Raw genomic sequence first — 20679 nt, 5'->3', positions numbered from 1 at the left:
TGTTTATCTTTGTTGAGATATTGCGTATTCTATGCATCAAATAAAAATATGGAGTCACCAGCCTATTTACAATAAGAAATGAGCTTTAAGCAACCGATGTGCAGGTTTTACTCTTATTTTCTAATTACTAAGTGGTGATAATAAGGCTGACGTGGTTGATATTTAAACATTTCTATCAAATGCAATAACTTTGTTAATGATATCAGTACACAAATGCCGACATGGTTTCGATATATGTATTTCATACTCTCCACAACAGTAGTCTGTATACCTATTATAGGTAAGGTTGAGGAAATTTCCTGATGGTATGCAAGTGCTCTGAGGACCTCTTTAAGGAGTGAAATCGTACATGCCAGACATATTCAATGCTAGTGAGTGACTGCAAGGTAAAATATCTACTCTGCTTACAATCGAGATGTACAAGATTTTTCAATTTTCTCCAAAAAGCACACCGGCCTTCACAACTACATATCATCAACTTTTCACAAAATACGCAACAATGTCCTTCTGACCATACTTTGTGGTTAAAATACAGTCACTCATCCTTTTAAAGCCTACAGCAGCCCGACCCGGGAGCCAGACATACATGCTCAAATATTTGACACCTTATAAATTAGTGGCTATAACAAACATCGATGACGGTTCAACTTATCAACTCATCTAAAGTAAGTTTACTTGACCCAAGCATGACCGTTGTGAACAGCTTTGGCCTACATCGGAAAACAAGATGGCGAATGTGGCTGTTTTAGTCGCCGTGGCTGTTGTCGTCATTTCGATTCTATACCATTGCCTTAGACCGATCTTAACAGCTCGATCTTCAAAGGTAATTTGTAATCTTGATTGAATTCGTTTACTGTGAGTATGCAGTACACCATTCAATCAGATTTGCGATCTTTGAGAAGTGGGTTATCAAGTGACTGCTTACACGCACAGTCGCTTGAAGTTACATACACGGTGAACGCCCCTTTATCTGTCATAGAATTTTCACTTACGACAGAGAGACGTTCACCTCGTACCTAACCACAAGCGACTATGGCTATAGCTCAGCTCCTGTATAAGCTTCTTGGCTAACATGGATTGGCAAGATTTTCCAGCCTTCAAGTACTCGTCATTTCTATCGTTCTAGAGCAACTTTTAACTTACAATACCTTTTACAATAAGAGAATCGACTTATGTTGCTTAATATCACTGTTTGTAAAGATTCATACTTGTAATGATTCATTGTTAACCAAAGATTAACATATTGAATGGTTCCCCTTTCAGCATGTTAAGCAGTCGAGAACAGATTGTAAATTTATGCAAATTTATTTAAACCGCATGATTTCCTAACCTTTTTGCCTGTTTCCAGCATTTCATTATATGCAACTCCACTTTGACAATGTTAAATTTTGTGAAATTTTCACATGTTCTTTAAATACTATAGAACAACACAGCACTTTGACAATATAGTCCTTACATTTTGAATAAGATGCATTTCAAGTTTGCTTTTTATGATTTAAATCACTTTTTGAATGTCAGTCTTTTGAATCCTGCCTTCAAAATGAGAATTGATAATGCTTTAAAATCACCTTTGTTTCTACAGATACTCTAGTTGCAAATGAGATATTTAATTTCATCGTTTCCAGTTTCTTTGCTTAATGTTTATGATGAATGTTAAAGTTGAGGGTTTGAAGGCAAATATATACCCAATCATTCATTGAGTAAATTATTGCGTCAATACAAAAAATTAGATTAACTATATTTTGAAAATATATAGTGTAGGGGGCTTTAATGTCATCTTTGATAGGAAATTATTGCTTGGAAACTGTGTTGGTAAAGTGCACCACCACCTTAAAATAGACAATTATGTATGCGCATGCGCCATGTTGCTACTAAGGTTATCGAGACCACACATGGTTTAAGTAGGATCACGCGTTCTTGTTATTATTTCTTTATATATGATTCCCGATTTCCATCACCACAGCAACTGTTTGCCTGATCGATGAGTGGATTGACACCAACCCTTCCTCGCGTGCCAAGGAACAAATGAACGTTTTAGTACATACTGCTGACCTTGAAGAGCGATTTTTGCAATTCGATCGCAATGTTAAAGTGTCTAGTGTAACTTCATATATATATTTATTGCCTTTGTCATCACTTTTTATGACTATCACAGCCCATAAATAGTCCAGTCAAAATAGGGTTAGACCCATCACAAATTGCAACAGAATTTTTTTCTTCAGAATGCATTTTAGAGAGGTACCCAGAACAACATATTAAAAGTTTACTCGAATCCACCTTGGGGAAATATGCCTAATTTGCATAAATCAAATATGGCGGCCAATCATCGGACAAAATAACATAATTGGCCATATATCACATGTTAAACAAGCTATTTCAGTGATTTCAACGTCTGACACTAGTAATTTGGCTCGGGGAATCATTTTGTTCAACATCTTAAGTTTTTAATTTAGATTGGACCCCTTTCTTATCGATTGGCGCATCTTTATAAGACCCCCCTTGATGATAAGCAAGAAGTCATTACACTTAACAGCAAAAATACAATAAACACAACAAAGCTAAAAAAACAGAAAAATGATATGACCAAATGAAAAAAATGCCATAATACGCACAAATTAAAACTTAGCACTATTGCAAACAATGTCAAATTCATAAAAACTTAGGACACGCAAACTCACAAGAGCTGAATACTGCATGCTTTAGCAAAGGCTTATAATTAATCCAAACACACTGATTCCAACTATTACACAATACAAACAAGTACACCAGGAGTCGTTTTTCCAAGTGTCATTTTTCCAGATGTACATGTTTGTATCGTGTAAGTTGGATTCTGTTGGGCTGATGAGTTGTTTGAATTAATGTTAAACCTTCGCTACGCATGCAGTTTCAATTTTGTGAGTTTGCGTGTTGGTCAAGTTTTTAAGAGTCTGACATTGTTTGGCAACAGCGCTAAGTTTTAATTTGTCTGTATTGTGTCATTTGTTATTTTTGATCACATTATTTTTTTGTTCTGAATTTTTATTATTTTTGTTGTGTTTATTTTTATTGTATTTTTGCTGTTAAATGTGATGAATTCTTGCCTATCATCTTGGGGGATGTACAAAGATGCACTCGTCCATAAGAAGGGGGCTCAGTCTCAATTAAAAACTAAGCATTTTGTACACGACTTTTTTAAAACAGTAAACATTAAAGATCACATGTTTTGACACTGTAGACTATAAAACATCTATAAAAATCACAAATAATGCTGTACACAGAAGAATCGAATGTTATATTCAGAGAGAGCGATTATTATTAGATGACTAACAATCATTAACGGTTGTCATATATATAGAAAAATCACAAAATTATTTATTTTGCATAACTCTCTTACACCTCAATAGTAAAAGCACATCAACATATACGTATTTTAATCCGTTCGGAAGTCAGATATGTAATTTTACCAAATCACTTTAACACTCTTTTCAAAATACAATATGTTAATGGAGCATGTTAACAAATTCAGGTATCAGAGACACTTTGTAAAATAAACATTTATTCTTAAATGGATCGTTATTATATATAGTATATTTTCCACATTTTTAAAAATAAATGTTCGAGGACATAAGATGGAGCTGCACGTTGCCAACACAGTTTTTTTCAAAGGAATATTTCTTGTCTAAGATGACAAGGAAACCCATAGAAACTACTTGTAAAATGTAATACTTCACTTAAAACAAGACCATATGTAGATAAAAACGACAATTTTATTTTTCATTATCTATCCTCTACAGCGCGCCAAATGTTACAAAAATATTTATCGATTCAGTGCAAAAATAAACTGTCTTTCTCAATTGAAATAAAAATTCGGTCTCATTAGGAAGGAAAAAGTAAGAAAAGTATAATTAAAAAACAAAAGACAGAAATGTCATTTAATACTTCATTTTAACTTGAGAAAAAATCTTTAAGCGTAATTAGGAAATAAACAATTTTCAACGATTTGAAAAAGTCATACATCCATACTTATCGACATACATACACGTATAATAGTTCGCGAAAAAGGTGCAATGAGTGCTGATTTTACAAAAAGAAAAAAGAAAAATATGTTATACAGTGATACGTCCACAAAATTCACAAGAAAATCACTAAAAATCACTACTACCACCCGGAAAAAAATAGTACAAAAAAATAAAAACGTGAACCACATACAGAAAATAATTGTAAAAGAATCAGACAAAAAAAGCCATGCATACATAAATTATTTATGTACTTAAGAAAATTAAAAAGCACTACGTCTCATAATAAACGTATTATAGATAATCAAAAATATAATATGAATCACCAGCCGCTTTGACAGTAAAGAGAGAAAATCGGTGAAAAAATTCGGCAGTGATGGCTCTAGACAAAAGTGGATCTCATCTACAAAAAATAAAATTAAATAAAATAAAAACGAAAAAAATAAAAAATGCCATGAACAGAGATACAAAAAAACGCGTGGGCCTGTGGAAAGAAAAAATAAATGAGGACTCGCCACAGCAAAAAAAAAAAACGAAAAAAAAAAAAAAAAAAAAACGAGCACTCGCCACAGAAAAAAAAAAACAAGCCCGAAATTACAATTATTTTATTCAAAAACTCATGGTTCACGTTCAGTTTCCTTCGATCGATGAATCCCAACAGCGGGGAATCCGATCACCACATACTCCAATGTTTGACGAAATATTAATTGAGCATTTCAGTGATAACGTGACATCTTGAAACCTAGCTCTGTTTGGCTGGGCCCTGCTCTACTTGAAACCATACTTGATGAAATGAAGTGGGCAATATTTTCTAAAGAACGTCCAAGTTAACAGTGAATAGTTCCAGCGAGTCAAGTTAATTTCAGGCAGTCCACAGGTCAGATCACGAGCTAGACGTACAACCCATGACCCTTCATAGCAACACTGCGAACAAATCGATGCCTTAGGCGCGGTATGGCAGGTAGCCCACTGCAGGCCTTCCACCGAGCCGCACTGTCATCGCCGTTTGGCCTACATGATTTCTACACAGTTGTATACGTATGGTTCGATACATGGGGTTCAAATACCATGATAATAAACCACCTCGTTGTTTGCTAATTCCTCGTCTATCCTCAAAGATCACCCAAATCATGATAAAATGAATAGTTTTGAAGAAATCTGCCGCGTGTTGAGAGAACATCCATCGTTTTCCGTGTTCGACAAGACGAGCGACGCAACTGTACAAGCCTTACGACTACGAGTATGGCGAGTGTCCGGCCTTCACAACGCCAGACACTCTCACTATACTCGCAGGGCTATACACGACATGTCGATCCCCATTGCAAAAATCTTTATATCCACACAGTCCAATATATGGAGCTACGATATTTGTGCAGTAGCCATATACATAGCTCTGGGTGGCAGGGCAGGGCTGTGAGTTACCGGCGTTATACGGCCTGGCCGTATCCGGTAACTCACAGCCCGGCCTTGCTGCGGATCCGTAGCCCTACCACTCCCTTTGCTGGTTGTGTTGAGCTACAGTGTACAGAGAAATAGCGGCTGGTTGATCAGTGTTTGTCAAGTCGGGCGCGTTCGCGTTCTACAGGTACTACTACTACTATATATAGTGAAAACGTTGCCTCGAATTTAGACGGAGTGTTTCAGCCCGATTATTTTGCCTTTGCCATACTCCGTTTAGAGGCTAAACCCATGGGATACGTGTGTGGCTCAATACATAGCGGCCGCTGCCAGCTTTGCACGGCAGGGCTGTGTACGTGTTACCGGCGTTATACGGGAGGCCGTGTCACGCCGGTAACACACAGCCCTGCCATGCAGAACTAGGCCGCAGAGTGCTGCGTAGTATGCAATTTTACTATGCATACCCACACGGCGGCCGCTGTGTATAGAACCACACGTAACCGTGGGCTAGCGGCAAGCCATCGCAGCTTGAGCGGACGTATAGAAATTTGCATAATTCAATAGGCTGCAGAGCCTCGTTCTGAATGTAAACAAGCAATATGTCGGAATACACGTCGTTCTAGCGACTTGGTCGTGAAAATGGGCTCGAAAGCTCACAAATATGATTATTTAATGCAAAATTGAACATGCTATGAGGTAATGTACACTTTTGAGAGTAATTTCATCGTATCTATGCATGATAGAAATAAATACTAATGATAATTGACAACTGAATTCGTACGTTGCAATGATGGTTTATACCTCTCAGCTGTGTGCTATTTTAGACTGTGACCCGAAACACACTGATACAGGTCTTGAACAAAAATAATACTTGTTGTGTCAAACCACTTGCTATTGAACAACGCTTGTGACAAGTTTCGTGAATTTCTGACAGTGCGCCTATATTTGCGGCATGATTTCATGATGCCATGTATGCGCTGTTAGTGTTACCCTACAAGGCCGATCGTACAGCCCAGTGTACGCGTGTACAGCGTACAACGCTATGGCACTGAAACTCGCCTTTATGCTATCGGACTTCAGTCAACATTGACGAGTTGAAACATGGTAACTGAACAGTGATATACTACCCGTTACCAGTGAAAAGGAAAACTGTGACAAATCACGGTCACTCAAATCCACTCTTACAAAGTATTATTATCTTGAAAGGCTGAGGGGTCAGTAAAATCAGGCGTGGGAATGTCCGACCACCACATCCTGCATCGACTCCAAACAGACAGACACTGACAGTTGACAATGACCGAATACAAGAGAAGTCGGCCAGTACAGTATGCACCCTATTAGAATATATGCTCCATATTAGTGTTTCTTTTTTTGAAGTCTCACTTAAGTTATATACGAAAGCGATCTAAATGTCATTCATAAGATGAGCGTAATGTTTGCAAACTTCACAGATCACAGTTCAACGTACGTATGATATACACACATTGGGTAAAATTAAAGATGGCGGTGTATCGCGATCGTGGTAGCGAGTTTTGCAGTCTTCGTCATAGTTACACTTGAAGTTCGTTAAAAAGTCATAGGAGATGGCGAAGCAACTTAGTTAAGAGTCATCAAGCCATGAATTTTACTGAAGAAATGGCATAATGTTTGCCTGAACTTTAATACGGTACGCGCGCGATCTGCAGAAACACGGAGGCAGACCGTACATGTTTTGCAGGGTGGACGTGGGAGCTCTTCGACTTTGAGTTGTTTTCTGAATGTTCGTAGTACCCGGTAGTATTAAACCGACAAAATAACAAAAACTATGGTAGTAAAAAGTTAAAATTGTTTGGCATATTCAACTGTGAAGAGAATGCGTATGCAATCATATTGCTTTGTTGCGAGTGGCAGACTTCTCCTGGCCGAGTCCCACTGCACTGGCCGAGTTGGTCGGCACCATCGGCGCTGGCGATGGCCGAGTTCGCAACTGCCCGACTTCTCCGGTTACCCAATGGAATATTGGTAGCCAATGCCTACGAGGACTACCGCGAAATTGTAACCCAAGCATCAAATATAAATATAACATAAGTTGGATTGACAACAGTAAAATATGTGATATTGTGCAATCTTTGGGCCTAAACAATTTGTAAACGTGAGCAAGGCGTCAGCGGAGTGCAACACGTTCCTCACTCTAAGCGGCCATCTTGTCTTCTGATGGCGGGACGGTGTACGACCTTTACGAGGCCAAAGCAGTGATTTGCAGGGCGTGAACAAGAATAAAACTAAGTTAGGGGTCTTCAATAATGATTAGACTGTCTAACTATGTAAAAATATTCACAAGAATCAGCTGTGCATGTAGTTGCGGCAGCCCAAAAGTAGGCCTATGTTTAGCGAGCCATAGATCGACAATACACACATAGCACCAAAAGTAAGCCGTAGAAGTTGATAAAAATTCATAGGCACAAACTTAACTGCTTTATATGACCATAGAAACGTCTCTGACATCGTTTGTTGGGAAAAAATGGGCTGAAATTGCCCCCAAAAAAACAGGAAAAATCACACTAACGGTCAAGTAGAACAGCGCCCTCATCACTTCCATTTGAACGAAATTCTAATATAAATATGCAAATAGGGGTATCTCCGCTCAAGCTGATCGTTTGGTTGGGGTTTGGGCACAGAATGTCTATGATTTGGGAGAGGCGGCCCTACACTTTACAGCGAGGGGATCGCTGGTTGCCGGCGTGTAGGCCTACTGTACTAGCGACGGGACCGCCGGCCGCTGGCTTACCACCTCGAGTGTACATTGGAGCGAGGGACCGCTGGCAGCCGACGAACCACCAAGAGTGTTTTGTCCATTTTTAACCAAAACTGGTAACTGTTTAATATAGAATGGGACGTGTCGATAGCTTGGACGTCCATGAGATGATATTGAAGACTAGAAGCTGAGAGTTATCGCTGAAATACCCCAAATATCATGTCCAACATCCGAGTGTGATGATCAAAAACCCTCTGGCATTAAACTGTAACAATCATGACGTTGACAATTATTCAATTTCATGCTGGGCTTTTCTGCGGGGTGTCCCACTCTGTTTTCTTTTCTCGAACGGGCCTCTTTTTTTCTACTGAGTTTTTTTTTTGGTAACCTCTTTTTTTTTTTTTTTTTTTTTTTTTTTTGTTTTTTTTTGTAACCTCGCTTTGGTTTCTTCCAAGCTGACCTCGTTTTGGTTTCTTTACAGCCTCAACGCCGGCGCGATCTCGGTCGACTTTTCAATTGTGATTCTCTTTCTTTTTTTTAGTCAGACCTGATGGTGGTTCGTTTTGTTTTTTGGTAGTAGTGCAAGTACTATTTGTGGTTTTGTTTTTAATCATTTCAATATTTTTTTTTGTGTGTGTGCTTGATTTTTTTTCTTTTTTCCCTTATAATCAGCATTCATTGCACCTTTATATCAAATACACGTGTATGTGTACGTCAATAAGTATGGGAGTGTGGTATTTCCAAATTTTTGAAAAGTTTATCTTCTCATTACGGTTTAAAGAATATTTTACAATTAAGCATTACATAACATTCTGCCCTTTTTTGCAATAATACTTTTTCGTTTATTTTCTTCGTAATTCCATCGAATTTTTATTTCAATCTAGAAGGACGGTTGCACGTAATCTTTATCTGTACAGGCACATTCAAATATTTAATGACACGTATTTTCAAATGAATGCTATTTTTATGAAAAGGTACATTAATAAAATGCAATGATATGGACGAAAGAACTTTTTTCTTTATTATTCATACACGTTGAAGACTAAATTTTTAGAAAGAAAATTTGACAGTTTATTTTTACTCTATGACGATAATATTTTGAAACATTTGGCGCGCCGTAATCCTCATTCTAATATGGCATGGGTTGAAAGACTGACATTCAAAAAAGTTCTAAAATTATGATTAGTAAAATAAAAATGCCTTTTATTAAAAATGTAAGAATTTTATGGCAAACCAAAATAGTTGTTTTATAAAGAATATGATGTGAAAATTTCAGAAAGTATGACCCAGCCAGACTGGAGTTACTGTACGAGATAATATGTTCCCGGGGCCATTAACTTGCATTAGTTCTACCGAACTATCTTCATGGCGCTCACCACTCAACTTCAGATATTTCAGACACATTATTGTAACAAATATTTATACATTTTGTTTATTTGCACTGAATTTTATATTGTTACAAAATGTTCACTTTTTCGTCAGTGTTGAAACAACAAACAAACAAACAAACAATCAAACAAACAAATGCTTTGGAAATCTTGAAATTGGAATAAAAGGGAAGCAGGAAATCGGTTAATACATTTGTATACATTAACACTTCTATATCGTGCAACTTACGACTGCTTGCCAAGCTAAAAGGTGGACCTGACCAATTTTTTAAACTTGGGTTAACAAATTAATCAAAATTGGATGAATATTTGCAATTTTCGTTTGGAGCACAATACGCTTTGTTGGGTGCAGTACCTTCTTAACAGTTTTTTCTTGATACTCCTATTGCTAAAAACTCTACCAGAACCCTATTTATATTAGAAGCTATTTGGGTATTAATTTGGTAGCCATATTTAATTTGTGAATGTTATCAAAGTGTCTTTTAAAAACATTGAACCGCTAAAGGTGATACTTTATGCTCAAGAAATTTCTTTAAACTTCAAAACGGCTGAAATAGATTGTTTAATACGTGATATATGACAGAAAATGTCTTTTGTAGGTATATTGGCCGCCCTATTGGATTCATGCAAATTAACAAAGTGCAAACGCAAATCATTGCAAGCCAAAAATCGTTTTTCCATGCAAATGCAATACACTTTTAACTTTGAAATCATAGAAACAGCTTGTTTAATCCTTTGACTGCTGTAATTTTTACATCAAAATTTTAATGCAATATTTTTACCAATTTCTGTGAATTTTTCTGTACGTTTTTTCATAATTTTGGACCAAATGGATATCATTTTTCATCAGCTACAGATTTTTTATCAAAATTTTGGCAAATAGCAGAAAAAATGACTGTAGTACATTTTATAAAGTTGACAAAAATAGACAGGCGCTCAAAGGGTTAATACGTGGCATATGACAGAAAATGTCTCTTGTCACTTTTTATGACTATCACAGCCCTAATATATATAATATATATCTAATGCAGTGTTAAGGTGATCGAGCCACTAATATTTTTAACAATGTTAGTTATTTTTCTTTAACAGTAAGACTTATATGTGAGGATGAGATTGCGACAAAAATCATATTGTAACCAGATTAATTTGGTAGCTAGAAGGATTTGAAATGCACTGTATCCCATTCGAATGACAGAAATTATGAATCTCCAGTTAGCATTGCCCAACCCGATATATTTATTTTCTGTTCCTTTCTTTAAATGCTGCACTTGTTTCATTTGCATGTGGACCACATTCAATTATAAATGAAACTTTTGTCTACTTTTCTGCTGAAAACGTGAATAAGAATTGAAGTTATCACTTTTCAGGTCTTTTAGAACAATAGTTAAACCTTTTGCAAACTTAAATGTAATAACAACGCCTTATCCATACTTTGTAGAATTATTTAGAATTCCAATCCATCAATTTTGTTTATTTTCACATAACTTATTGTTGAGATATTGCGTATTCTATGCATCAAATAAAAATATGGGGTCACCAGCCTATTTACAATAAGAAATGAGCTTTAAGCAACCGATGTGCAGGTTTTACTCTTATTTTCTAATTACTAAGTGGTGATAATAAGGCTGACGTGGTTGAAATTTTAAACATTTCTATCAAATGCAATAACTTTGTTAATGATATCAGTACACAAATGCCGACATGGTTTTGATATATGTATTTCATACTCTCCACAACAGTAGTCTGTATACCTATTATAGGTAAGGTTGAGGAAATTTCCTGATGGTATGCAAGTGCTCTGAGGACCTCTTTAATGAGTGACATCGTATATGCCAGACATATGCTAGTGAGTGACTGCAAGGTAAAATAACTACTCTGCTTACAATCGAGATGTACAAGATTTTTCAATTTTCTCCAAAAAGCACACCGGCCTTCACAACTACATATCATCAACTTTTCACAAAATACGCAACAATGTCCTTCTGACCATACTTTGTGGTTAAAATACAGTCACTCATCCTTTTAAAGCCTACAGCAGCCCGACCCGGGAGCCAGACATACATGCTCAAATATTTGACACCTTATAAATTAGTGGCTATAACAAACATCGATGACGGTTCAACTTATCAACTCATCTAAAGTAAGTTTACTTGACCCAAGCATAAGCTACTCGTGACCGTGGTAAACAGCCTTGGCGTACATCGGAAAACAAGATGGCGAATGTGGCTGTTTTAGTCGCCGTGGCTGTTGTCGTCATTTCGATTCTATACCATTGCCTTAGACCGATCTTAACAGCTCGATCTTCAAAGGTAATTTGTAATCTTGATTGAATTCGTTTACTGTGAGTATGCAGTACACCATTCAATCAGATTTGCGATCTTTGAGAAGTGGGTTATCAAGTGACTGCTTACACGCACAGTCGCTTGAAGTTACATACACGGTGAACGCCCCTTTATCTGTCATAGAATTTTCACCTACGACAGAGAGACGTTCACCTCGTACCTAACCACAAGCGACTATGGCTATAGCTCAGCTCCTGTATAAGCTTCTGGCTAACATGGATTGGCAAGATTTTCCAGCCTTCAAGTACTCGTCATTTCTATCGTTCTAGAGCAACTTTTAACTTACAATACCTTTTACAACAAGGGGATCGACTTATGTTGCTTTATATCACTGTTTGTAAAGATTCATACTTGTAAAGATTCATTGTTAACCAAAGATGAACATATTGAAGGGGTTCCCCTTTCAGCATGACAAGCAGTCGAGAACAGATTGTAAAGTTATGCAAATTTATGTAAACGACATGATTTACCAGCTAATTTACCCGTTTTCAACATTTTAATAATATGTAACTCCACTTTGACTATGTCAAATTTTGTGAAATTTTCACACTATGTTCTTTCATACTATAGAACAATATAGCAATTTGACAATATAGATCTTACATTTTGAATAAGAGTCATTTCTTTCAAGTTTGCTTTTTATGATTTTCATCAATTTTTGAAGGTTAGTCTTTTGAACCCTGCCTTCAAAAATGAGAATTGATAATGCTTTAAAATCACCTTTGTTTCTACAGATACTCTAGTTACAAATGAGATATTTAATTTCATCGTTTCCAGTTTCTTTGCTTAATGTTTATGATCAATGTTAAAGTTGGGGGTTTGAAGGCAAATATGAACCTCATCATTCATTCATTGAGTAAATTATTGCGTCAACAAAAAAAAAGATTAAATACACTTTTAATGTCATCTTTGATAGGAAATTATTGCTTGGAAACTGTGTTGGTAAAGTGCACCACCACTTTAAAATAGACAATTACGTATGCGCATGCGCCATGTTGCTACTAAGGTTATCGAGACCACACATGGTTAAAGTAGGATCACGCGTTCTTGTTATACTTTTTTTTATATGATTCCCGATTTCCATTACCACAGCAACTGTTTGCCTGATCGATGAGTGGATTGACACCAACCCTTCCTCGCGTGCCAAGGAACAAATGAACGTTTTAGTACATACTGCTGACCCTGTAGAGCGATTTTTGCAATTCGATCGCAATTTTAAAGAGTCTAGTGTAACTTCATATATATCAGTTGCCTTTGTCATCACTTTTTATGACTAACACAGCCCATAAGATATAGCTTCTTTGGAAAGATAAAATTAAGACCACTACAATGTAATTTTTATTTTGATAATCTATTTACAAGTTGAGAGCTGGCTCTAATATCTAATGCAGTGTTAAGGGTGATCGAGCCACTAAATTTTATACCCACAATGTTAGTTATTTTTCTTTAACAGTAAGACTTATATGTGAGGATGAGATTGCGACAAAAATCATATTGTCACCAGATTAATTTGGTAGCTAGAAGGATTTGAAATGCACTTATTTTATCACATTCGCATGACAGAAATTATGAATTTCCAGTAAGCGTTGCCCATATATTGCCCGATATATTTATTTTCTGTTCCTTTTGTGAAATGCTGCACTTGTTTTATTTACATGTGGACCACATTGAATAATAAATGAAACTTTTGGCTATTGTTCTGCTGAAAATGTGAATAAGAATTGAAATTATCACGACTCAGGCCTTCTAAAACAATAGTTAAACCCGTTGGAAACTTAAATGTAATAACCACGCCTTATCCATACTTTGTAGAATTATTTAGATTCCCCATCTCACACTTTATTTATTTTCACATAAATTATACAATACAATACCATACGATACCATACGATACAATACAATACAATACTACAATACAATACAATACAATACAATACAATACAATACAATACAATACAATACAATACAATACAATACAATACAATAGTAATACAATAGCTCTTTATTATCCAAAAACATGGGCAATTCTTTGTACAACAGCGGACGAGTAAAACAGTTACACAGATAAGACATGTATAAAATATTTGAAAAAGGTCAGTGACATTAAACACATTATATAAAAGCAGAGATGAACAGTCGTTTCTGTTTTGATTCAGTACAGAAATTGCAGTGGGAATGAACGAATGTTTTGATCTATTTGTTCTAGTTATTGGAAACCTATAACGCCGGCGAGATGGTAAAATATTGAATTCCTTGTAAAGTGGGTGGTGATGATTCCTCACTATAGAATTGGCTTTGTGTAAAACTCGCTTTTTATACAATGTACTGAGACTAGTTTGTTGTACTCCAATTATTTTACTACAGATCTTTACTATTCTACCAAGTTTGTTCTGGCACTGTACAGGGAGGTTTCCAAACCAGCAAATGAGTGAAACACTTAAGATACTTTCAATACATGATCTGTAAAAACGCACAAGCATTCTTCTGTCAACTTTGAAGAAATTCAATTTCCTCAAGAAGGACAGACGCTGCTGGCATTTACATAATATTAATGTTATCTTCCCATCGCAGCTTATTATCTAAAATAGAACCCAAATAATTGTATTTTTTCAACAATTTCCATTTCTTTACCATTAATAATTGTTACATCAGCTAATGGTGCGTCTTTCTGAATCTATACACAAATCTTTGGTCTTATCAATGTTAAGTTCGAGAAAAGAACTTTTACACCACTCTACAAAGTCATCAACCACTGGCCCATGATTTATTTTCATGATTTTGGAGTAGACTGATTACGGCAGAGTCATCTGCGAACTTAATTATAAATCTCATCATGGTGACTTCTGCAATCATCGGTATATAGAATATACAGAAGTGGTGACAGTACACAACCTTGCGGTGAGCCAGTAGATGAGATACATACATCAGAAAAAGTGCCATTCACTCGAACATGTTGTGATATCCCAGTTAGGAAATCCAAAACCCAACCGACAATTTTAGGATGAATATTAAAATGAGACAATAATTTACCAGTTAAGATGTGCGGCTGAACAGTATTAAATGCAGAGTAAAAATCAACAAATAGAACCCGGGCATGTGTTTTATTTCCTTCAATGTGATTATAAATTAAATTAAGGAGGGTCAATGAGGCACCCTCCACTCCTCTACCTTCTCTGTAAGCAAACTGCAAAGGATCTAACATATTCTGGGTTTTATCTAAAATATACCGTTTGATGATTTTTCAAAGGATCATTCATTCATTACGAGTGATATAAGGGCCACGGGTCTAAAATCATTTAGAACCTGACGCGATGCTTTCTTTGCAATAGGTACTACAGTACTTTGTTTCAAAAGTTACGTATGTCACATAACTGATTGGCACATGATTTAAGGATATAACCGCTAATGTTGCCTGGGCTAGGGCTTTTTCTAGTTTTTTGTATTTTTCAGGGACTTGCGCACATCATCTAATGTAATTAAAACCTGCTCATTTGTAACAACAGTTTCCCTAACTCTTCTCTGTTCCCGATCAAAGTCATAGACATCAATCTTAAGTAAAACTTATTTAGTGCATCTGCAAACTCTTTATCAGATTTATTTTCCCACTTAATATTATCTCTGTTCCCCTTATATTTTAGACCTGCCATAGTTTTTATCCCATCCCAGGCTGATTTCAAAGACCCTAAGCTTAATTTATTCTCAATTTTGTCTTTCTAATTACCCTTGCTTTCCTGATTTCTATTTTCAAATCTCTCTGAACATCCCTATACTCACTTAGATTACCCTCTTTAAACAATTTTTTCTTCTTACTTATAACATTTTAAGAGATTTAGTGACCCATGGTTTATTATTTGGTAAATATTACAAACTTTCTGCCATACTACGTTACTCTCGCAAAAGGAGATGTAACTACTAACAACATCAGTAAGTTCATTTATGTCTTAGCAAGTATTCTTAAACATGTCCCGATCTGTGTATTATTGTTCAGATATTGCGTATTCTATGCATCAAATAAAAATATGGAGTCACCAGCCTATTTACAATAAGAAATGAGCTTTAAGCAACCGATGTGCAGGTTTTACTCTTATTTTCTAATTACTAAGTGGTGATAATAAGGCTGACGTGGTTGAAATTTTAAACATTTCTATCAAATGCAATAACTTTGTTTATTATATCAGTACACAAATGCCGACATGGTTTTGATAAATGTATTTCATACTCTCCACAACATTAGTCTGTATACCTATTATAGGTAAGGTTGAGATAATTTCCTGATGGTATGCAAGTGCTCTGAGGACCTCTTTAAGGAGTGAAATTATGCATGCCAGACATATTCAATGCTAGTGAGTGTCTGCAAGGTAAAATATCTACTCTGCTTACAATCGAGATGTACAAGTTTTTTACGATTCTCTCAAAACAGCACACCGGCCTTCACAACTACACATCATCAACTTTTCACAAAATACGCATAATGTCCTTCTGACCATACTTTGTAGTTAAAATACAGTCATTCATCCTTATAAAGCCTAAAGCAGCCGGACTGGGGAGCCCGACATACATGCTCAAATATTTGACACTTTATGAATTAGTGGCTATAACAAACATCGATGACGGTTCAACTTATCAACCAATCTAAATGTCAGTTTACTTGACTCAAGCATGGGCGACCCATGACCGTGGTGAAAAGCCTTGGCCTACATCGAAAAACAAGATGGTGAATGTGGCTGTTTTAGTCGCCGTGTCTATTGTCGTCATTTCGATTCTATACCATAGACTTAGACCGATCTTCACAGCTCGATTTTCAAAGGTAATTCGTAATCTTGATTGAATTCGTTTACTGTGAGTATGCAGTACACCATTCAATCTGATTGCGATCATTGAGAAGTGGGTTATCAAGTGACTGCTTACATTCACAGTCGCTTGTAGTTACATACACGGTGAACGCCCCTTTATCTGTCATAGAATTTTCACCTACGACAGAGAGACGTTCACCTTGTACCTAACCACAAGCGACTATGGCTATAGCTCAGCTCCCGTATAAGCTTCATGGCTAACATGAATTGGCAAGATTTTCCGGCCTTCAAGTACTCGCCATTTCTATCGTTCTAGAGCAACTTTTAACTTACAATACCTTTTACAATAAGGGAATCGACCTATGTTGCTGAATATCATTGTTTGCCAGATTCATACTTGTAAAGATTCATTGTTAACCAAAGATGAACATATTGAATGGGTTCCCCTTTCAGCATGACAAGTAGTTCAGAACAGATTGTAAAGTTATGCAAATTTATGTAAACGACATGATTTCCTAGCTAATTTACCCGATTTCAACATTTTAATAATATGTAACTCCACTTTGACTATGTCAAATTTTGTGAAATGTTCACACTATGTTCTTCAAAAAATTTGACAATATAGATCTTACATTTTGAATAAGAGTCACATCATGTTTTCCTTATTGATTTTCATCCATTTTTGAGGGTTAGTCTTTTGAATCCTGCCTTCGAAAATGAGAATTGATAATGCTTAAAAATCATCTTTATTTCTACAGATACTGTAGTTACAAATGAGATATTTAATTTCATCGTTTCCAGTTTCTTTGCTTAATGTTTATGATCAATGTTAAAGTTAGGGGTTTGAAGGCAAATATGTACCCCATCGTTTATTGAGTAAATTATTAGGTCAATAAAAAAAATTAGATTAACTACATTTTGAAAATATATAGTGTGAGGGGGTTTAATGTCATCTTTGATAGAAAATTATTGCTTAGAAACTGTGTTGGTAAAGTGCACAACCACCTTAAAATAGACAATTACGTATGCGCATGCGCCATGTTGCTACTAAGGTTATCAAGACCACACATGGTTTAAGTAGGATCACGTGTTCTTGTTATAATTTTTTATATATGAATCCCGATTTGCATCACCAAAGCAACTGTTTGCCTGATCGAGGAGTGGATTGACACCAACCCTTCCTCGCGTGCCCAGGAACAAATGAACGTTACGTTTTAGTACATACTGCTGACCCTGTAGAGCGATTTTTGCAATTCGATCGCAATTTTAGTGTCAAGTGTAACATCATATATATATATATATATATATATATATATAATATATATATATATATATATATATATATATATATATATATATATATATATATATCTACGACATCTGACTTTCAAGCTATTTCTATTGACGAGTTCTTTGCGGCTGTTTCCAGGCTTGAATGTAACCTACGAAAATAAGCCATATGAAATGCCCATAGGTGAACCTATATTGTCAGAGCATAAGATATGTATTGCTATTTGCGAGATATTCTTGACTTTTTATTTTGTGTCAACTATAGATTTTCTTTACTGTTTTATTTCCGTATTGAATAATCTGCATAACCACAAAATAGCGGCAACTTAAACAGACTATAAGAATAGTCTGAATGGAACTGGTGTTAAAAGACTCAGTAGTTCACGGAATTTAGTTAGTCTGTAGAAAGTTCGAGAGGCGAGCGTTTAAACCACATTTATACTGTATTGTACTATAAAGAATGGCAGGGAGATGGGCGTTAAAGTCGCACCTTTATTGCAAGCTAGTGTTTATGGTCCCGGCTGTTTTAGCTATTGGATGAGCACAGCCACTGGTCGGAACTTTAAAGTAGATTGTTATGGCCCTGATTACGGAGCCTCGGCATGTCTTGATTCAGAAGTCGCTAATGACGCTAATAACGCCATACCAGGTTCAGACTCACGAGCAATAGGGCAAAATAGTGAAATCATGTATAGCAAGCACTAAACCTTCGAGATCGCAACCCATCTGATAAGAAATTAAAGGCAATTTCGGAGATATTATTACCTACGAATACCAATTTCCACATTATTAATAGCTGTAATGATCTAACAAACATTTTCGATAGGAAAATATTTTAATGCGACAGTTCTTTCAGATTTTCATGGTAGGCAAGTGACTTGACGCAAATGTAAAAACACTCCATATATTATGTTTTGTTAATAAGGAATTGCTAATCCGTCTCTTATGTATTTCCAAGGATGGTGCTAAAGTTGTCGAAGCTGAAGAAAAATTGTCAACAGTGAAGAAAATACCAGGAATGGAGAAACGACACCCCGAGTAGGTTTGTCGATCGTATTTGCAAATTGAGATGGTGAAATTGATTGTGTTCTGTCGACGTCATCGCAGTCGACTCAATGTCTATTCTGATCAGAAAGAACTGAATCTGATATTTGACAATGGTTTAAATTGGGGTGCATTATTGCTATTAGTTTATAGTTTTGGCAATGCCAGTGAATTTGTAGTCGTAGAAAACGAATAAAAAGGAAATTTAAACTGAGTTTGAAGCCAGTGAGCGTCGTCCGGCATGATCGGCCCTGACTCTGTTATACTGTATACATTTACATGTACTCCACACTGCACTGCACTGAACACGCTCGGTCAACACAAAAAGTGAGCAGCACTTTCACGGTTCAATATGGAATCAAAAAACGATGTATTTTTGAAGGAAATGAAAAGGAATTGCATCCCTACCGTCTATATCGAACTTGAAACATCGACTTTAAATATCATGCCATTCAAAAAGCCGACATGGTGAAGTGCCAGACGTAACGAAAACGAAATGTTCATGCATCTACATCAGCATAATCAGCGAGCTATATGGTATCAGCTGATCAATACGATCATTATAATGACGCTAGTTGTACTGCATTCAATTGCAACGATATCAACAGAGTTCAACAATGTTTTTCAAATGATTAAATTTCATTAATAATAGTGTTTATGAATTTAATTTTCGATGGCTTCTTGAGAAGAGCTACTTTATTTCGGTGAACGAGAAAACTTGACGTAAATTGGTGCTTGAAAGGTACAGTCGACAAACGTGCTGGAGGGTGTCCGTCGCCATGTCGAGAACAAAGCGAGGTATAACCACAGACAAGGAGAAAAAAAGATGAATGAAAGTTGTCTCCGATTACAGTCAGTACATCAGAATTAGGTGACCGAGATGTTAGATCAACGGAGGGTCCACCATCGTCATGATTGTTGGCAGTAGCTGACCTTGGACCGAGACTTTTATCGTCCCCTAGTAATTTCCGTATACAATGCCGGTCAAGGTTGATGACAGCAAGCTGCCGTTGTTGGCCTATTTACGGCTGGTTCGAGTAGCCTTTCACGCATGCATCATTTACATGGCCACTGACATACATAATATGCCATGTGTCAAACCCAGTACCGTCTAGGAGTTTGCAAGCGTACTAAGTTCTGTTTCACCTATACGGCAAACGAAGTAAACCTTGTTGTAAACAAACGTAGTAGTACAAACAGCGTCGCGGACAGGGACTGCATGCTGAGCGCGAGCCAGGCAGAGCAGACGACCAGTGCATGCGGGAGGACTAAAAAAATGTGACATATCGTACAGTTAGACATTATTATCAATATTGTGCACCATTATCAAGATTTATAGTTTTGTGTATTACATGGTTTATCCGATAGTTTCCCTTCTTTTAAGTGCGCAGTCCTTTTTTTGTTTTGAAAAACAAAACTTGGATTGTTATGCTCGCTGTGGAGCCGCAATAATGTGTAGATATGATGTCACAAAATTCGCTGGTATTGACAAAGCTATAATATAATTTGCAATAGTATAACTTATTTACGAACTGCTCTGCACCAGTAACAGAACTAGTCTGTTTCAAGTAGAGCGAACTTTCATACGACTTGAATCTGATTCAGACCTTTCCGAATTACTGTGTTCTTTTTGAGAAACAAAGTTCTTTCCTGGCAACTAAATTTTATCGTGTTTTAATACAAAATAAATTGATG

General features: G+C 36.3%; 1 protein-coding gene across 1 annotated transcript in view; it reads left to right on the top strand.

Moving 5' to 3' along the window:
- The window catches only part of LOC139136355 (cytochrome P450 20A1-like), an 81691-nt gene that overhangs the window by 50881 nt on the left and 10131 nt on the right, over window positions 1-20679 (top strand). The window contains exon 2 of the mRNA XM_070704083.1: window positions 18899-18978. Within this exon, the coding sequence (XP_070560184.1) occupies window positions 18899-18978 (80 nt within the window). The remainder of the gene's footprint in view (window positions 1-18898; window positions 18979-20679) is intronic.

Source organism: Ptychodera flava, chromosome 1 (genome assembly GCF_041260155.1).
Source record: "Ptychodera flava strain L36383 chromosome 1, AS_Pfla_20210202, whole genome shotgun sequence".
Lineage (NCBI taxonomy): Eukaryota > Metazoa > Hemichordata > Enteropneusta > Ptychoderidae > Ptychodera > Ptychodera flava.
The sequence above is the reverse complement of the archived record's forward strand: the minus strand, read 5'-3'. Positions and strand labels throughout refer to the sequence as shown.